Source organism: Carassius gibelio, chromosome B3 (assembly GCF_023724105.1).
Source record: "Carassius gibelio isolate Cgi1373 ecotype wild population from Czech Republic chromosome B3, carGib1.2-hapl.c, whole genome shotgun sequence".
NCBI classification, from domain to species: Eukaryota; Metazoa; Chordata; class Actinopteri; order Cypriniformes; family Cyprinidae; genus Carassius; species Carassius gibelio.
The window spans coordinates 18,121,591-18,141,681 of record NC_068398.1 but is presented as its reverse complement, the minus strand read 5'-3'; the positions used below and the strand labels follow the sequence as shown (position 1 = coordinate 18,141,681).

The following is a 20,091-nucleotide window of genomic DNA, read 5'->3' as shown; positions in this document are numbered from 1 at the left end:
TTGTTTAAGTACATTAAATTAGCATCAAGTTTGGTGAACTGAGTGATTTAAGTACAATCTACAAAACCGTCAAGTTAAATAAACTTAAAAATGTAAGTTTTGGGAGGCTCCATTACTCAATTAAATTGAGGCAACGAGTTTACTCAATCAATTTAGTTCATTCAACTTATTAGGGTTTTCGATCTAACGAGTTAAGCAGTAACTTTAGCTGCCATGTTCTTTCGCTCAAAGGAAAACAATTGGGCCACTTCATCAAATACTTAAGTTGTCGTTTCAATAATCATCTCAAAATCACGTACCACAAGGATTTAAATTAACATATTTCACCAGTAGAAATCATGAAAAACAACTTTATATCTACATAATTTTAGTCACCGAACATAGTACACAAAGAAAAACTTCCTCTTGAATTGTAGTTCAGCAACCAAAGAGACCAAAAGGACGAATTTTGTAACCCACCAATCAGTGCTTTTGTTCTCTTGTTGCTAGGCAGAATTTATCCCATGGCCAATCACATTAAAGGAAGAACAGAGTGACGTTGAGTTTTTCGAAAGGATTACTCATGATTTTGAGCTCACAACACTTGAAATCTTAAGTTTATGCATTTTTAAGGTAAATTAGTTAAATTAACTCATATTTTTAAGTGACAGGGCCAGAATGCAAAATTTTAAGTAATGTTTAGTCAACATTACTTGATTTTTTAAGTCAAGGCAACATTAGGGTTTACAGTGTACTAACACTGAGAGTTTTTAAAAAAAAGAGTTGAACACCTAGAAGTGACAAAATTATAATGTATTTCTCTCATTTAAATATTTGTAACATTGAACTTTATAAATTAAATGTTATTTTTTTTCATTGCTCTACAAACGTCAAATTATTTACATCACATATTATTTATATATAAAAAAATATTTTACTATTTTACTTTTTTGACAGTTTTGTAAATGTCTGTATATGTATTTTTATTTAGTGCACTTTTACTTATTTTAGTAACAGCTAGTTGTAACAAAGTTTACTTTTTTTATTTTTGTTAACATATTTTATTTAATGCAATAATGATTTTTCTCTCTTTTTTATGGTTTTAGTTTTAGTTGACTGTAATAACCCTCATTCTGAAAGTATGGATCTGTTGGACCTACATCAGAAAGACTGTAAATATAATTTATGTATAGTTATATTAAATAGTTATATATAAATTATATAAATATGTTAGCAATATGTTTTAATATATTGCATTAATCTTATAACATCACTGATCTGCTAAAATTTTAATCTGGCAGAGTGCTCTTCTATTGTTATATCAGCAGTATTCTTGTCAAAGATTAATAACTTTGACATTAACCTTCACTTTATAACTGTGATAGTAGAAGTTATCTAAAAATGAATCATTTTGTATTCAAGTAAAAAATGATTGTACTGTTAAGTTACACCAACATTGGTCATTTCTCAGCCATTTGTTGGGCTTTAAAACACTCATATAAGTAAGACGTTTTTTTTTTTTTTTTCATATTCCTACAGTATGTATGGGGACTTTTTATTGTTCTTTTCATTCAAGATGTTTTTGACCAGAACTGCTGGTTTTTTGTATCACTGTGTGCTCTCTCTCTGGCGCAGTAATACACAGATGTGTCCTCAGTCTGCATATTCTGTCCTCGCAGAGTCACTGTGTTGCTGGAAATGTCTCTTGCGATTTGAAATCTACTTTTCAGTTTATCACTGTAATATGTGCTACCATCACTACATATCAGCCCAACCCATTCCAGAGCTTTTCCTGCAGGCTGCTGAATGAAGTTAGTGCAGTAGCTGCTGTCAGACACTGTATATCCAGAGAGTTTACATGACAGTGTTAAAACCTGACCAGGACTTAAGACCATAGAATCAGTCTGGGTCAGTTCAACACAGTGGACACCTGAGGGGGGAAATATGGTCAATATTATGTATAACGATGAGTGTTTTTAATATGAAGTATCTCTAAAAAAGCATTAGAGACTTACGAGAAACAGCTGCCAGCAGCAGCAACAACCAGAGAGATGAAGAGATCATGGTTTGAGACGAATGAGAACAAGCTGCTTCTTTTCATCTTAAAACTCAAATAAAGAGGAGGAGGAGAAATATTTACATACATTAAAGCATTTTGTGTATGAACAGTGCAACAACTGTATCTACTGTTATCAGACCAGAAAGTTTCAGGTACACCATGCTGTTTGAATTGTCTGTAGTGATCTCTATTCGTCCCTCTACACTTTTAGCATACACTGTTTTACTGGCGTCATACCAGATAACCCCCATCCAGATGAATGTTTGTCCTGCTGACTGTCTGATCCAGTGCATGCCGTACTGTCCAAAATCAAATCCAGATCCTTTACACGAGAGATTCAGAGTTTCTCCAGGCTTTTTGGTGACAGGACTTGATGGGATGAACTCCAGGCTCTGATCACCTAAATCAACTGAAAGGTATAATGACCTGTGGTGTATGAAAAGCCATACTCAAGGAAAAGTACAGATGTCTTACCAGAAATTGACTTTGGTGGAAGTTGAAATAACTGTTTAAAATATTATTGAATTAGTCCAACATTGCCAACATCTGCCAACATTGGTTCAATCGTAACATTGTGAAGTGATGAGAATACTCTTTGTACACAAAGAAATAAAAAAAAATAATTACTTTATTAAACAATTCCTCTCCTCTGTGTCTCTCCAAATCATCATAGCACCATTTTGACAAATCTGACAAGTATGCAGGCGGTTTACACTCTTCTGTGTCAGCCACACCACAAGGATAAGTTTTTTACGTGTATTTACACTTTGGTTTGAAAGAAAACAGCGCAACGACACATCACGGCTGATAGAGAATATCGCACACTGCCTGAGTACTAGTCAGATTTTAATGAGTGAATCACTTACCGTATTTTTCGGACTACAAGTCGCACCGGAGTATAAATCGCATCAGTCCAAAAATACGTCATGATGAGGAAAAAAACATATATAAGTCGCACTGGACTATAAGTCGCATTTATTTAGAACTAAGAGAAAACATTACCGTCTACAGCCACGAGAGGGCACTCAGTGTTGCTTAGTGGTAGCCTACAGAACCACTGAACAGCATAGAGCACCCTCTGGTGGCTGTAGAGGGTAATGTTTTTCTCTTGATTCATTTCTCTTAGTTCATGTCAAATAAATTTTGATAAATAAGTCACACCTGACTATACGTCTCAGGACCGGCCAAACTATGGAAAAAAGTGTGACTTATAGTCCGGAAAATACGGTAATCATTTATTCAGCGGATTCATTCAAAAAGCTGATTCATTCAATAAGTAAAGTTTCCAATATTATGTCTAAAATGTAAGTCATAGATACTAGATATTCATTGTGTCATAGAGTAAGTCAAAGGGGTCATATGATGTGATTTCAAGTTTTCCTTTATCTTTAGTATTACAAGCTGTTAATGAATAGATAAGATGTGATGTTCGTGCACCAGAGAAACACAAGGAGAGGGAGAGATCCAATTGCAGGTACGTTTTATTAACAAAAAAGGCTAATCCAAAACAAACAGTCCAAGGAGACAAACAAAACAAAAGAGGGAACCGGAAAGAACAGAACGGGAACTCGGAGGACGAGATAGCAAGGGTAAGTCTCGGGAGACGAGAACATTGGTAACACGAAGGATAAGGACTCCATACAAACAACAGGGAAAGACAGGTATTTATAAGGAGACTAATGACAATAGATTTCCTGCACCTGGTGCAATTAATTGGAGTGCAATTACTGTGAAGACAGGACCAGACTAGAGGAATTATAGTGCCTATTGTGAAGTGCCTAAGGAGAAGTGAGCTCACTAGTGGACACAGAGAAAAAACAGAGACTGACAGCGTGACATTACCTCCTCCACAGAGCAGCTGCCAGATGCTCCACCTGAAACCAAGGGAAAACCAACAGATAAAGACACTAGGAGGGAGGTGGAGTGGCGGAGGACTAGGGGGAGGGACGGAGGGCCAGAAAACATGATACACAGAGACAGGAGAACCAGGTAGAATGGGGAAACAAAGGCAAAACAACCAGATAAAATAAGGAGACAGAGACAAGACAACCAGGTAAAATGGGAAGACAAAGACAAGAGAAGTGTAACACAAAACAAGGAGTCCAGGAGGGTGGTGGACCGGCGGAGGATCAGGGGGAGGGACGGAGGGCCAGGTCCAAAGAAGGAAACAGACAGAAAAACAAAAGAAAACAAAAATACAAAAACATAAGTCCATGAAGGACATCATGTGATGCCCACCAGGGCGGAGCCGAGGACCACCACAACCATGTGGTCAAGGCAGAAGCCCCCCAGGGCAGAGTAGAAGACCACCACATCCTTGTGGTTGAGACCGGAGTCCCCCAGGGCGGAGCAGAAGACCACCACATCCTTGTGGTCGATGCCGGAGTCCCCCAGGGCGGAGCAGAAGACCACCACATTCATGTGGCCAGACCAACGGGACGATGAAACTCTGGTAATCCTATGGTGTTTCTACTGGATTCCAGAAGATTGGTGCTGACTTGACTCTGCTCATGAAGATTATTGGTGACTTGCATTTGTTCATGAAGATCCCCGGTGACTTGACTCAGTCCTTGAAGATCCCCGGTGACTTGACTCTGTCCTTGAAGATCCCCGGTGACTTGACTCTGTCCTTGAAGATCCCCGGTGACTTGACTCAGTCCTTGAAGATCCCCGGTGACTTGACTCAGTCCTTGAAGATCCCCGGTGACTTGACTCAGTCCTTGTAGATCCCCGGTGACTTAACTCGGTCCTCGAAGATCCCCGGTGACTTGACTCATTCCTTGAAAATCACCAGTGACTTGACTTGACTCTGAAAGGTCAACGGTGACTAACCCTGACTCTGGAGGGTCCACGAGCACCTGACAAGACTCTGGAGGTTCAACCGGAACCTGACTCAACTCTGGAAAGTCAATGGGCACCTGACTCAACTCTGGAAGGTCCACAGGAACCTGACTTGATTCTGGGGAATCAACTGGAATGTAACTCGACTCTGGAAGGTCGACGGTGACTAACCCTGACTCTGGAAGGTCGATGGTGACTAACCCTGACTCTGGAAGGTCGACGGTGACTAACCCTGACTCTGGTGGGTCCATGAGCACCTGACTCGACTCTGGAGGGTCAACAGGAACCTGACTCAACTCTGGAAAGTCCACTGTAACTGCCATCCTCTGCAGTGGCTCCGGGCCGGTGGCCATCTTGTGCAGTGATGCTGGCTCCGCATATGAGACATGAACAGTCTTGGGAATCTCTAGGATTTTTGACAGCCTGGAGAAATAATCCAAAAACGTCTCTGCTGCCATCTTGGGCGTTGGTGCTGAGCTGGCGGCCATCTTGCATTGTGGCGCTGGACTGGTGGCCACTTTGTGCTGTGGCGCTATGCTGGCCTGCATCTTGCCTCCTGGCGCTGGGTTGGCAGCCATCTTGTGCTGTGGCGCTGGGCTGGTGGCCATCTTGTCTAGTGGCGCTGGGTTGGCGGCCATCTTGCACTGTTATGTGGGGTTGGCTTCCATCTTGCCCCGTGGTGCTGGGTTGGCGGCCATGTTGCCTCGTGGCGTTGAGCTGAAGGCCATCCTGTTCTGTGGTGTGGGGCTGATTTCCATCTTGCCCCACACGCAGCGGCGCTGGGTTGGAGGCCATTTTGTGTAGCGGCACAGGACTGGCGGCCATCAAGCATTGCATCGCTGGCTCAGTTGATTTGTGCCTCCTCTCCCCTCTCTGTCTACAATGAGGAAACGGCAGTTCCCATCCGAACCACGGGTCAATGGGAGGCCACAGTGGAGATCGCTGCCAGACCTCCTCTCGACTACACACTCCGGAGCGACCTCCCCTGGTTCCACGGAACACAACTAGGCGAGTACCCTCAAATCCATTCCTCTCCCGTTTGATGGCTGGGGAGGAAATTGGAGCAGACATACCGCTGGATCTCTTTGATGGAGTCCTTCTGTAACGTTCGTGCACAACAGAAACACAAGGTCAGGGAAAGATCCAATTGCAGGTACGTTTTATTAACAAAAAAAAGGGTAATCCAAAACAAACAGTCCAAGGAGACAAACAAAACAAAAGAGGGAACCGGAAGGAACGGAATGGGAACTCGGAGGACGAGATAGCAAGGCCTCCATACAAACAACAGGGCAAGACAGGTATTTATAAGGAGAATAATGACAATAGATTTCCTGCACCTGGTGCAATTAATTGGAGTGCAATTACTGTGAAGACAGGACCAGACTAGAGGAATTATAGTGCCTATAGTGAAGTGCCTAGGGAGAAGTTAGCTCACTAGTGGACACCCAGGAAAACAGAAACTGACAGCGTGACATAAGATCCCAAAAGTTCCAAAGACTAAAGCCCTCACGTCTACATCACAATGTGGGAAGATTTGCATAATGCCGCCCAAATGTTATGACATTTGAAAACCTTTTGTGTTTCTGTGAAAATCAGACTGTTAAAGAAAGTCATCAGAAACACTTTTAATTCGTAATATGTGACCATGGACCACAAAACCAGTCTCAAGTCACTGAGGTATATTTATAGCAATAGCCAAAAATAATAAATAATAAATTGTATGGGTCAAAATTATGGAATTTTCTTTTAAAGATCATGTTCCATGAAAATATTTAGTAAATTTCCTACTGTAAATATATTAAAACTTAATTTTTGATTAGTAATATGCATTTCTAAGAACTTCATTTGGACATCATTAGCGATTTTCTCAATATTTTGATTTGATTTTTCCTTTTCTTTTTTTCGTGTTGATACTGTTACTCACTGGGTGCTGTAGATAAAATCATTAGCAATAATCTAAAATACATTATTCTGTCTCTCAGGTGGGACCTGTGACTCTGTCTAGACCGCAGGACTTAAAGAGCTCTTTATTGTGTCCGCATGCACCTGTTTACATAAGGAAGGAGATTTGCATCAATACTTTTTAGTGAACAAATTAAATTCAAAAATTTAAATTAAATTTCAGCATAGCGCACAGATATCAAAGCAGCACTACAGAAATATGTTCTTTCTCACATTCATTTGTTCTGATGTATTCATTGACTTTTTCCTTCTTAAATGAAGTGCATTGATCAAATCTGTTCATTTACAGATATTTAACAAAAAATCTTTTTTATTTTTATTATTTTATTTTATTTTTTACAAACATGCACACATGAGAATATAGTTTGTGATGGAGCTACGCTAGGTTTATTTGTGTTGTTTCAGAATTTCTTAATCAGACTATTTCTCTGTCAAGAAAACAAACATTCATTCAATGACATTTGAAGCAGTGAACTAAGACTGCTTGAAAAGAGCGCCATCTCTTGGAAAGGACCAGTACATCTGGAGCATCAGTGAAGTCAACAGTGAAGGTGGTTTTTGTATTGCTTTGACACTGAACTCATTCACAGTGACTCTCTAGCGCAGTAATACACAGCAGTGTCTTCAGTCCTGAGGCTGTTCATCTGTAGATACAGTTGACTGTTGGAATCATCTGTGGACACTGTGAACCTGCCCTGAACTGACTGGGAATAGTACTTCTGAGAACTGGACGTGCCGATAGTTGAAACCCATTCCAGTCCTTTACCAGCTGCCTGCCTCACTACAGCTGCCCAGCTGCTGCTGAAAGTAAATCCAGAGGCAGTAAAGACCAGACGAAAAGATTCACCTGGTCTTTTTACCACAGCTCCAGACTGAGTGAAGGTCTGACAATGAATATCTGTGGAAGAGAAAGAAATATAATAAACTGAAAAGTCAGGAAAAAAAGTATAACTATTTGCTCGCTAAAAGTATTTACAGTAATATATTATTATTATTATTATTATTATTATTATTATTATTATTATTAAGAAAACAACAAACCATTTAAAAACAGTAGTATCAGGACTGAATTAATTATTCTTGCCATTGCTAATGATGCTCTTCAACAAAAAACACAAACAATCAGTGAACAGAAACAGTTTATGAGAGATAAACATCCCAGTTTTACATGAACTCCTCCTCCAGCCTCAATTCTTCTTTTACATGTGCATAAAAAATGTAAATACATGTGACGTTAAATTTGTGACAATAAATTTGAATATGTGACATTTAAGAGAACATTTTTCATAGATGTTAAATGACTATGTAATATTTTTAAAGCATTTTTAGCTGAATGAAATGTGTGAATTGATTAATAAATCCTTATGTGTTAATGATTACTGTATACTGGCACAGCTTGTTAATGACTGTAAGAATATTTATATGGGGACTGGTGTTGGATGCTGATGAAAGTCTAGAAATGCCCCTGGTGTTATCTATATCTGATTCTTGCATGTGTTCAGGTTTTTGTACAGAGCTGTGGCTTGTTTATTTTATGTGACTCTCTGGCACATTAAAACACAGCTGTGTCCTCAGTCTGAAAATTCTTCCCCTGTAGAAACACTGTGTTTTTGGACGTGTCCTGGGTGAAACTGATCTTGTTTTTCACTGAGTCTTTAATGTAAGTGCCACCACTACTACAAAGATATCCAAGCCATTCCAGTGCTTTTCCAGGTGGTTGACGGATCCAGTGAATGCAATAGCTTGATTCTGAAATCCTGCAGGAGATGGAGAATGATTCTTGAGGTTTCACAACCATAGAGGAAGGTTGAGTGAGCTCAACACAGAAAACACCACCTGAAAATAACAATAAAATAATGTATTATTAGTTATGTCTCAAAATGTCTGATAACAGAAGCTTATTTCACTGATATAGATAGAATAAAAGATCAGTCAAGCTCACATGATGCAGCTGCTGCCAGCAGTAATAGAGCTGATGAGAAGATCATGATTAAAAATGATGTGAATTTCTCCTTCTGTGCCTAAGACACACTTCTCTTTAGTACATGGAGTAGATGGAGAATTTGCATGTAGTCATTTTGTTGTCCAAGATGTGAAACTTCTTTTGCCATTTAATCTTTGGTCTGTTTGATATCTTGTATAATCTGTTGCACCATCAGGTTTTTAGATGTCCAATAAATGCATTCTTAATATAAATATAAACCTTTGATTGTTTGACATGAAGGCCTATTTAGAGATTCTTACTGGTCGTTCAAGATCCATGCATGTTTTTTTTTTATTTTGTTGCCTAATTTTTAATTAATAATATTTTTGATAATTTTAAACACTGCACTTTTATAGCAATTTGTAGTGTAAATTTGAGAGACCTCTTCATAAATCTAATAATCTGGGTCTTATAATTTGATGTTTATCAACAAAATGATATAGTGAAAGTTGAAAAAATGACAAATAAATGCATATACCAAAAATTTCAGACACCTCTTGGTAATGAAACAGCATGAGCACAACTCATATTCCACAAACGAATTTAGTTTAATACTTGTTATTCAATGTATTAAAAATAATAAAATATTAGGTACAGTGCAATATTTAAGCAGAACTGTGTTTCCTACTAGGCCACAGATCTGTCTGCACAGTCAGGCTGATGTTTTGGAAAAAACAACAAGATTTCCAGTGTGATTTTACATATATACAAAAGTTCAAACAAGATAATACTGAGTAACTTTACAATTTAGTTTTGTCAGTATTGCCATTTTCTTTGTTTTTGCTCTGTCAATGCCATTGAAGAACAATTGTGCCTCACAAGTCTCTGCTGCTTTGTTCCTGAATTATTCGGTTTTTGAACAAATCAATCACTGATTCATAAAGACAATCACTTGTCGCGACCTACTGGTGAAACTGTGTACAAATGGTGAAAAGCCTCAGGGATCAGGGTCAGTAAATCAGCAATTTTGATGAGATTCGAAAACCAGAACTGACTGTTTTATAAACACTAGTTTGACTTTTCCAGCATCTGCAATGTACATGAATGAGGAATACGTTTTTGTATCACACTGACTCAGAACTCATCCAATATGTTACTGCACAATAACAGACAGCAGTGTCTGTCCTGAGGAAATGGCATTATTTACTGACCATGTAAAAATAATATTAAGAAGAGTAAATTCATTTTTATCATATTTGTCAAATGATTGTCCGAACTGTGCTGTCAGCAAATACAGACACATTATTTGTTGCAGCTTAAGAAGAAAACACATTACTGTTTCCATTAACTCCTCCTTCCATCTGCATTGCACATTTGCTTGCAATGAACTGAATGAAAAACGAGTGCAAAGGATTTTTCTTCATATTGGTTCAAATGACACATTACTTGGTGATAAATGATGCATTTGTTTCATTATAAGGATTTTTTGGGAATTTTGTTGTACAAGCTGAATTAATGTCTATAATTTCATTATGACATTTCACGAGTTCACATCTACGTATATTAATACAGTAAGGTTATGCGTATTTGGCGTGCTGTCCGGGTGGAGGGCTTCGAACTCGGGATGTGGCCCGAACCCAGAATACTCCCCCCGGTTGTGGTAAGATTAGATGGACCTGTATTGAGGAGAATGTTGTGGAGGAGGGATGCTGAAAACTGTCAATGAACAGAGGTAGGTTCTGCTGTTATTTATACCTTGTCATGAGTTGATTACTGATTGGTCTCCACTTGTGTTAATCAGCTTAATGAACTGCGACTGTTCCTCCCGATCTTTGTTACAAAACAACATTTCACGAGTTCACATATACGTATATTAATACAGTAAGGTTATGCGTATTTGGCATGCTGTCCGGGTGGAGGGCTCCGAGCTCGGGATGTGGCCCGAACGCAGAGTACTCCCCACAAAACAAGAGAGCAAAAGGAAAGCCGCCGGACTACGAACCCCCCAAAACGTAGAGATTTGGCGGGCTGACATGTTTATGAAGTGTGGTCGTTGACCAGGAGATTTCGCGTTGCCTCTGGCAGAAGCGGAGGAGCAGGCAGGTCCTATTGGTTAATAAATGAGGAAGAAACGTTTACGATGTCGGGAAGACAGGTTCTACCGTCTGCCTGTGAGATGTAATGATTTGTTGACTAGATGCGTAATGTGTCCGCTGGGAGGCTGAGGCTCGCTGGACAGATAGGGGAAACGAATTATATCCCTGCGTCTGCTGGAAGACTGGGCTTGCTGGACGAAGAACAGAAAGAGATGGATTCAAACTGCATCCACTGGGAGACTGAGGCTTGCTGGACGAGTAAAAATCTCTGTAAAGAGAGCTTCACAAAATTGTGAGAGACCATCCTCGGTGCACGATGATAGAGGTGTGAGATGAAGCACAGCTTTGGTTCGTAGAAATGCCCCCTGCAAGTTCAAGAACTACTAAGTCTCGATGTAGTAGTAACCTGACCCAATGTTCAATTCTCAAGGTGCAAGAGAAAAAATGTGTCACCTTAGAAGATGTTCTTGAAGTGGTAGCCGAACAAAGCAAAGCCATTAGTGAACTGACTCAAGCTGTAAAAAATCTGGCTGTAAGACGTGGTTGTACAAGAGTGGAAACCTTTAGGCCTAGGTCTCAGCCAAAATTGACTGAGGATGGACAACCAATATGTTGCCAAGTCGCTGGACATGTGGCAAAGAATTGCCCACAGAAGCAGAGCTCCAGAGCTGTGAGACCTGCATATTCTGGCCCGCAGGGAAACGAGAACCCCCAGTTGTTGTGAGTCGGGCAATTTGGGGGGCCCAGACAGACTCAAAAGATGCACCCCCAACCTGTGACCAGTTGTTGCAACGTGCTGTGGGTGCGTGTCCTGTGGTAGAGCTTTCAATTTGTGGTTTCACCACTAAAGGTTTATTGGACACAGGCAGTCAGGTGAGCACAATAACAGAGCAGTTCTTCAGAGACCATTTGTGTGGTAAAGATGCTGACATCCTCTCCATGGCAGGTTGGCTAAAGCTCACAGCAGCCAACAGACTTGACATACCCTACCTGGGTTACTTAGAGCTTGAGTTGGAGGCCATGGGAATTAAGATGCCGGATTGTGGTTTCCTAGTAGTCAAAGATGTTTCTAGCCCTGAAAACACAGTGCCATGCATCCTAGGAATGAATATAATCAGTCGATGTAGACAGCTAGTCCAGGCAGAATGTGAGACCACCTTAGGAGGAAAATTAGATTCTGATTGGAGACATGTTTTCCAACAAAAAATCCATGGTGCGTCTAGCTGGAAAATGGACAGAGCATATACCTGCGGAATCAGTTGTGACAATTACAGTGACAGGCTTCAATAGGGGTGTCGGGGAAGGAATAGCACCTACGCATCCCCAATTATGCTGGTACGTAAAGCAGACGGCAGTATCAGGCTATGTGTAGATTATCGCAAACTTAATCAGAAGACCAAAAAAGATGCCTTTCCCTTACCTCAAATAGATGAGAGCTTTGATGCTCTGCGGGGTGCATGTTACTTCTCGACAATTGATTTAGCAAGCGGCTATCATCAAGTAGCAATGGCGGAAGGAGACCGGCACAAGACTGTTTTCTCGACCCCTTTTGGCCTCTATGAATTCTTGCGGATGCCGTTCGGGGTCTGCAATGGACCTGTAACCTTCCAAAGACTGATGCAGGCCACCATGAATGATCTTGTTTTCCGGATTCTGTTAGTCTACCTGGATGATATCTTGGTATATTCCTCAACATTCCAGGAACACTTAGTTAGGCTTGAAACAGTACTGAGGAGGCTGCAGGACACTGGTCTCAAGATAAAGTTAGAAAAATGCCACCTTCTTCAGTCAGAGGTTGTGTTTCTGGGACATCAGATATCAGCCGATGGTATTGGCACAGACCCTCAGAAAGTGGAAGACAGTGGCCAGTTCCGTCTACAGTAAAGGAATTGAGGTCCCTCCTTGGACTCTGTAGTTACTACAGATGGTTTATACAGGGATTCTCAAAGATAGCTTGCCCACTTCATGACCTGGTGAATTCATGCCTGACCCCTGAAAGCTCCAGCAGAACTAATGTCCTTTTAGGGAGTCTGTGGTCTGAAAAATGTCAAACCGCTTTTGACACTTTCAAAAATAAGCTTACTAGTGCGCCTGTCTTAGGGGTGGCAGACTATTCAAAACCCTTTATCGTGGAGACAGATGCAAGCAGCCACGGACTGGGTGCTGTTTTATATCAGCAACAGGGAAATGTAAAAAGTGCCATTGCCTTTGCAAGTAGACGGCTGAGAGATGCGGAGAGAAATGATAGAAATTACAGCAGCATGAAACTTGAGCTCCTTGCTCTAAAGTGGGCAGTTGTAGAGAAGTTTCGAGGGTATTTGTTGGGGTCCAAATTTACTGTAATAACTGACAATAGTCCTCTGTGCCACTTGAAAACAGCAAAGTTTGGAACAATTGAACAAAGGTGGCTTTCGCAGTTGTCCGTCTTTGATTTCGATGTTCAGTATCGTCCGGGGTATCGAAACATAGTAGCTGACACACTATCTAGACAGCCGTTCGCAGGGGAGCCTGAGCTAGTTTCGGAGAATGCGGAGTATGATGGATGTGTGGCTGTCTGTGGTTGGATTCACCGTGGTACAGACCTTGACCCTGAACTTGTAGCTGCTGGGACATACAGCTGTAACGTGAGGCATATGCGAGCTGTAGTGTCAAACTCCCTGGATGATGGCAATGGATGGGGTCAGGGAAATACTCCAACCTTTCCAGGTTATACAGCTGATGAATTAATTGGCTTCCAGCAGCACAGTTTTGTAATTAGTACACACTATCTAGACAGCCGTTCGCAGGGGAGCCTGAGCTAGTTTCGGAGAATGCGGAGTATGATGGATGTGTGGCTGTCTGTGGTTGGATTCACCGTGGTACAGACCTTGACCCTGAACTTGTAGCTGCTGGGACATACAGCTGTAACGTGAGGCATATGCGAGCTGTAGTGTCAAACTCCCTGGATGATGGCAATGGATGGGGTCAGGGAAATACTCCAACCTTGCCAGGTTATACAGCTGATGAATTAATTGGCTTCCAGCAGCACAGTTTTGTAATTGGTGGATTCAGAAAGTTTTGGGATCAAAAGAGAAGGCCCCATGGGAAGGAGCTAAAAGCTCTGTCAAAACCTGTTCAGTCAATGTTGAAGCACTGGAACAGCATCAGGGAGCGCCATGGTCTACTGTACTGTATCTTTGAAGATGTCAGATATGGGGAAACTTATCAGGTATTGTTACCTCTCAGCTTGAAGAAGCTTGTCTTGGAGTATGTGCACAACTCTATGGGGCACCAAGGTGTCGAGCTTACCCTCCACTTGTTGAGGTGCAGTTGCTTTTGGATAGAATTGCACAATGTGTGGAAGAGTGGATAAAAGATTGTCAGCGATGTGTGATGGCTATGCTGCCGCAGCCAAAGGTCCACCCTCCTATGAAATCATTCCTGGCTTCTAGACCTCTTGAGGTAATCGCTGTGGACTTCACTGTCCTGGAACCCAAGTCTGACGGTCGGGAAAATGTTCTTGTAATCACCGATATCTTTACAAAGTTCACTCAGGCCTTCCCTCAGATCAAAAAGCAGACACCACTGCCAAGGTGTTGCTTAGGAAGTGGTTCATGAAGTATGGTTTGAGATTGAGATCGGGGCATTGGTGTACCTGAGGAACAGACCAGTAGGTCGTCACAAAATACAGGATGCCTGGAGGTCAATCATATACAAGGTAGTAGGGATCTTGGACAACACATACACAGTGGAGCCGTTGGAAGGAGGGCCTGCAAAGAGAGTTAACAGAGTTGACATCAGGTCTTGTGTGAATCATCCAACTCCTGCCCCTAGGAGAGTGTGGAAAGCACGAGAGGAGAAGTCTGAGCCCTTAGTGAAGAGGAGTCTGAGGATTCAGAAGAGGGTATGGTTTTAAGGGAGGAGAGACCTCATGCACCTGTAGTAAAATATCTTAGTACCCAGGTTGATTCTGCCCATGCCGATGTTTTAGCAGAGCCTGCCGAAGCCTTGGAGACTGAGGAAAGGCTGGATGCAGCTACTAGTGTGTTAACTCATCCTGTTGCTATACCACGCAGTCGTAATAGGAGGTCAAATGCTGGACAGCTTACAAATTTGCACCATGAGCCAAGGTCGGTTCCAGACTTTGCCTCAATAAGTCCAGCAGCAGTTTCACAGATATTAGCTGACTTAAGTTCTGTTCTGTTTAGGGAAGCAGTGAGAGAGATCAGGAGTACACTGGTTGTAAATGAGTAATCGAGGATGCTTACCCTGACGCAGGGGAGAATGTAACCAGGTGATGGTTGAGGTGATTTAAATACTTAAATTCGCGAAGTATATATTTGCGGAGAATGTAATGAGAGGTTCCTTTAAGAAATGTCAGGTGAAGTCATTGCGTGTCTGGATGAGCGTGTGAGCATGCGCGCAATGAGGAAGTCACAGAGTTATGATGCGCGTGTCCGCGATTGCTGTTCGTGTGTAATTTAAATAGCATTCAGGTACAGATATCTTTGTATAACGCTTTTATAAAAGTGTATAATTGCTGTCGACTGGAAGATTGCCTCGAATGTTGATTTATATGCACAGGGAGTTGGGTGTTAACGCAGGATTGCGTGTATGTGTGAGGGTGGCTGAGCTACCGCACCGCATGTATAGACGAGGCCTGTTCAAGTGGAAGAAGTGTTATATTACTGTGTAATATCAGAAACACAAGGAAAAGTGAGTAATATATAGGGAATAAAAATACAAACCTCACTCATATTTGTTGGTATCATTTTCCTGTGGCCACACATGTCTCGGAGCACAGTTGTACTGGTTGTGTGGAGGCAGAGATGAAGCTAGAGACTTACTGAAAACCGCTCTCAAGTCATGGTAAGCCTCCGGTACATCTGCCAGGCTCACAGGCTCCTCCTGCAAGTACGCACAGAACGAGACAAGACTGGAGTGAAGAAAAAGCAGCACCCAAACACTGCACTAAACAGAAATGGCTCCAAACCAAAATAAAACCATAAGCCCGATCAATATGGGGGTCATGTTTAACCAACCAGTTGTGACCCAACACCACTGGAGCGGTGGGCGAGTGAATAAGGAGAAATAAAATCTCCCCAGCATGATTATTAGACAAAGATAATGTAACAAACTTGGTGGTGTTGGTAATATTAGTGAGATGGGTGCCACAAAGGGTCCTGGCAGAAATAGGTTCGTCTAGGGCAACGGCCGAAAGCCCCAGACGTTTTGCCAATCTGGCAACCATGAAGTCACCCTCCGCTCCCCTCCGGAGTCGATTAATGTGGAACTTTGGAAGACACCTCCCCCAAACTGTAATGAAGTCTGAAACTCTGAACCACCAACAGGTGGCAGTTGAGTGGTAGTGAATCTCACCATGTGCTCTCCCTTGCATGATAAGCATCAAACCGCCACAGAGCACACCGCTACCACATGGCCCACCTCACAACAGTAGAGACACATATGGCCAATAATTTAAAAAATATAAAAAATAAAGTGATTGCACCGGCGCAGCATGCACACACACACAGTTAAGCATTACTACCTCGAGAATGCAGCCTGTTCATAATAAAACATAAAAAAAGTTCATAATATCATAATAAAATATAGTCAGCCAAACATAAAGGGAAAAAAAACACAAACACCATGCTTAGTTTAAATATGTAGTAAAATCCGTTCCATTAAATTCTATCACCTTATCGCGGTGATGTTCTGCAAAATATTTAGTTTTACATGAATATTGGAACGTGAGTGAAGTACATAATAAATAATAATTTGGCATTCAAATACATTGTGACTACAGAAACATTTCTGAACTCGCTCCTGAACTTGCCCCCCCTTCCCTCTTCTGCACCAGGCACCACAGAATTACTGTGACCCCCTCCTCCCCCCTCCACCCCCACCCAAATCACACATCCCCAGGTCCTTCCAATACAACCCCCATTCTACCACCCCATCAGTCAGTTTAAATAAAATAACTGCTCTTGCCCTTTGTCACTTTAATCAGACTAAATAAGCTTATATTTTCACTAAAAATATTTTATCTGCACTGTTTGTTCACTTCACTGGTTTGCACTTTAGCTGCCATGTGCCTTGCATGGCTCTATTTAACTTTATTTTTATTTTTATTGTATTTCTAGGGCTGTGCAAAAAATCGAATGCGATTTTCATGCACATCTCATCAGTAAAGACGCTCCTGTAATTAGAAGTATATCTCCAGCACGTGCGTTCAGATCAGGGTTGCCAGGTTTTCACAACAAATCCTGCCCAGTTGCTTCTCAAAACTAGTCCAAAACTAGTCCAGTCGCGCTTCCAGGAGGTTCCCCTATAAAAAATTGCTTTCCGGGATTCAAATTTAAGTTTCATGGCATGGTTGCCTTGTTAAAGTTCGCATTTTAGGGGCTAAATATCACGTTATTTGTATTGGGGTCGCTTCGACACGCGAACATGAAAAACAACCACAGACTTGGCAACGTTGGTTGGCATTCACTACACAGAGCTGTAATTCACTGACAATCTACACAAAATCGATTTTAAAATCGGTGGCGATTCTTTGTCGATTTTGAAAGCGATTTTGTGTTAGTTTTCGGTAGACTACGGCTCTGTGTAGTAACTGACGCTCCACCTGAACCAGTGTTGCCAAGGCTGCGGTTGTTTTTCATGTCCGCGGTTTGAAGCAACCCCAATACCAATAGCGTGATATTTAGCCCCTAAAATGCGGATTTTACCAAGACAACCATGCCAAAAAACAAAACGTATATTTTAACCCCAGGAAGCAATTTTTTTATCTGGGAACCTCCTGGAATCGCGATTAGTTTTGGACTAGTTTTGAGAAGCAACAGGGCAGGATTTGTTGTGAAAACCTGGCAACCCTGATCTAAACACACGTGCTGGAGATAATACTTCTAATTAAAGGAGCATTTTTACTGATGAAATGTGAATGAAAATCGCATTCGATTTTTTGCACAGCCCTATATATTTCTTTTTTACATGCCCTTACTGTATAATTGTATCTTATATTTTATATTTGATCTACATTTTTAGGCTCTACTGTTAGTGTTATCTGTATGCACCAAGGGTCTGAGAGTAACGCAATTTCGATTCTCTGTATGTATGTACTGTACATGTGGAAGACTTGACAATAAAGCAGACTTGACTTGACTTGACTTGAGTTTTTATTATAGCCTAATGTTTATAAACATTTTGTGCATGCATTCGGCTATTTCTCAATGAATTAAGCTTATATTTCCACCCTCTAAAAACACTTTTATATACACATAGCGTGTTTTAACCATGCAGCAAACTTTTTAAAATGTTTTGATAAATTACTGAAAATAACTTTTAAACCATTTACCTGATTGTATTAATCGGTCTAAAAATGTTTATTGATGGGCTGAAAATACTCACAGGGTAGAGATGCCAAAACTAAGTATTGGTAAGCGGTGCATGATGCTTGTTGTACTGTCACTTTGCTATGGCTCTGTAAAAAAAAAATCCAGCAAATGTTAAAATCAGTATCAAAATTCAAATTTCTGTTTATACTACTTCATGACTAATGAGAATACAAACAAAATGATAATTTATAAGCTACGAGCTAGGTAGCACAGGATATGGGCAAAGTTTAACTTTAAAATACGCAACCCAAAACAATTACAATTGTTTCTTTATAAATGAAACAAAAGTTTATTTACTTAACTGCTATTCCATGGAGCTATGCTAATGAACCCACACACATACACACACCTTCACAAACACACATGAAGTTTCATAACAAGGTTCGGGAGGAGCACTTCAGATACTTAGCCTAATTAGCACAGGTGGAGCACACTTAAGATAATCAACACTAGGGTATAAATACTGCTGACGGTTTATCAGCATCCTGGTTCATCTTATCACAGACCCAATTTTCCTACCAACAAAGAGATCTATATCGGGCATGAATTGAATGGGTGTATTAATTATGGGGGTGTGAAACACAGTAGGCAGTCTGTCAGGGCTGAGTTAGATGATTTTTTCACATGTATGCACACTGTAACCCAGTACAACTCAAAGTCAATGTCTTTAAAGTAACTCTGATCTCTGAAACTAGAATAGGGTTGCAAAACTCTCCATGTGCGCTCAGGTGCTATGCATCTCTCTCTAAGCTGCGATTCACCTCTGCTTCACGTGACGCCATTGCAGCTGCTGAACTCTCTGATTGGTCAGAATCATCCGGGACTTAGAGACGGCAGAGCCTTTTGTACAGCCGCCCCGAATTCAGGAACTGAATTCGCTCATCTAACAAAAGGTCTTAGTCGTCTTCGGGCAGTGCTGGAAGCTGGATGAGATGAGCCACAACTCATGTGTAGGTCTTCCAGTTGACATCTACACTGGCTGTCCGGACTCGACCATCTACACCGGGGAACACCTGAGTGACTTTGCCTACAGGCCATAGGGCTCCAGGAAGTTGGGGGTCAACAATCAAGACTACGGCTCCGATTTCCAATGCCTTCTTGTCAGTTCTCCACTTCTGGCGAGCTTGAAGATCTGGTAAGAAGTACTTTAAAAAATTGTCTCCAGAAGTGCTCTGCCAGCAGTTGGCTGTGGTGCCAGCGTCGCCGACTCAGCATCTCTGACTCCTGGTAGATGACTTGGGGTAATGACGCATCTCGACGGCCAATCAGGAAGCAGTACGGGGTGATCGGGTCAAGGTCAGCAACATCAGAGGAGGTATACCCAAGAGGCTTTGAATTAAGGATACCTTTCCCCTCAATCAGGACTGTCCTTAACACTTCTTCAGTAACAGTCTGGGCTCCGATAGTCACTCTGAGCACTCAAATAAGTCCAGTTGCCGCGTCAAGCTCCGGGGAGTGTGTGATCAGTCTGCTTGTAGATAATATGGGTTTCCCAGACTTCAGAAGTCTCAGCTCATCTGGGAAGGACTCTGCTTGAGCTTGACAGAGGACTGCATGTTGAACATCCCTTTGGAGGTCAGCATTGAAGTGACGGTGTAGTGAATGATGACTGTCTTAGTTCGCAGCTTGGCTCTTCAAGCGATAAACGAGGCTGCTCAGGTCAACTATCTGATGGAAGCTTAAGGAATTCTGGCCCCTGGCTCCACCTCCTTTCTCTGGAGAGGTCTCCAAGAGGCTTGCCATGAGTGCTGTCGTCTACTGGGCTGTCTGAAGGTCTGACATAGCACCAGATGGCAGAAGCTGTCATCTCTTAGATCTATGCTACCCTTGTTCCCACAAGCACATTGTAACAAC

General features: G+C 41.6%; 1 protein-coding gene and 1 gene segment (V, D, J or C); one reads left to right on the top strand and one right to left on the bottom strand.

Moving 5' to 3' along the window:
* Positions 1–2,994, bottom strand: part of LOC127952264 (Ig heavy chain V region 914-like) — a 55,609-nt gene extending 52,615 nt beyond the window's left edge. Inside the window, 2 exon segments of the V gene segment in view lie at positions 1,854–1,909; positions 1,995–2,994. Coding sequence covers positions 1,854–1,909; positions 1,995–2,043 — 105 coding nt within the window.
* A 9,287-nt stretch (positions 2,995–12,281) lies between these two features.
* On the top strand, positions 12,282–14,460 carry LOC127952946 (uncharacterized). Its single transcript, XM_052551878.1, has 2 exons — positions 12,282–13,567; positions 13,852–14,460. The coding sequence occupies exons 1-2, from the start codon at positions 12,634–12,636 to the stop codon at positions 14,211–14,213; spliced, it is 1,296 nt and encodes a 431-aa protein (XP_052407838.1). The 5' UTR covers positions 12,282–12,633; the 3' UTR covers positions 14,214–14,460.
* Positions 14,461–20,091: the final 5,631 nt, after the last annotated feature.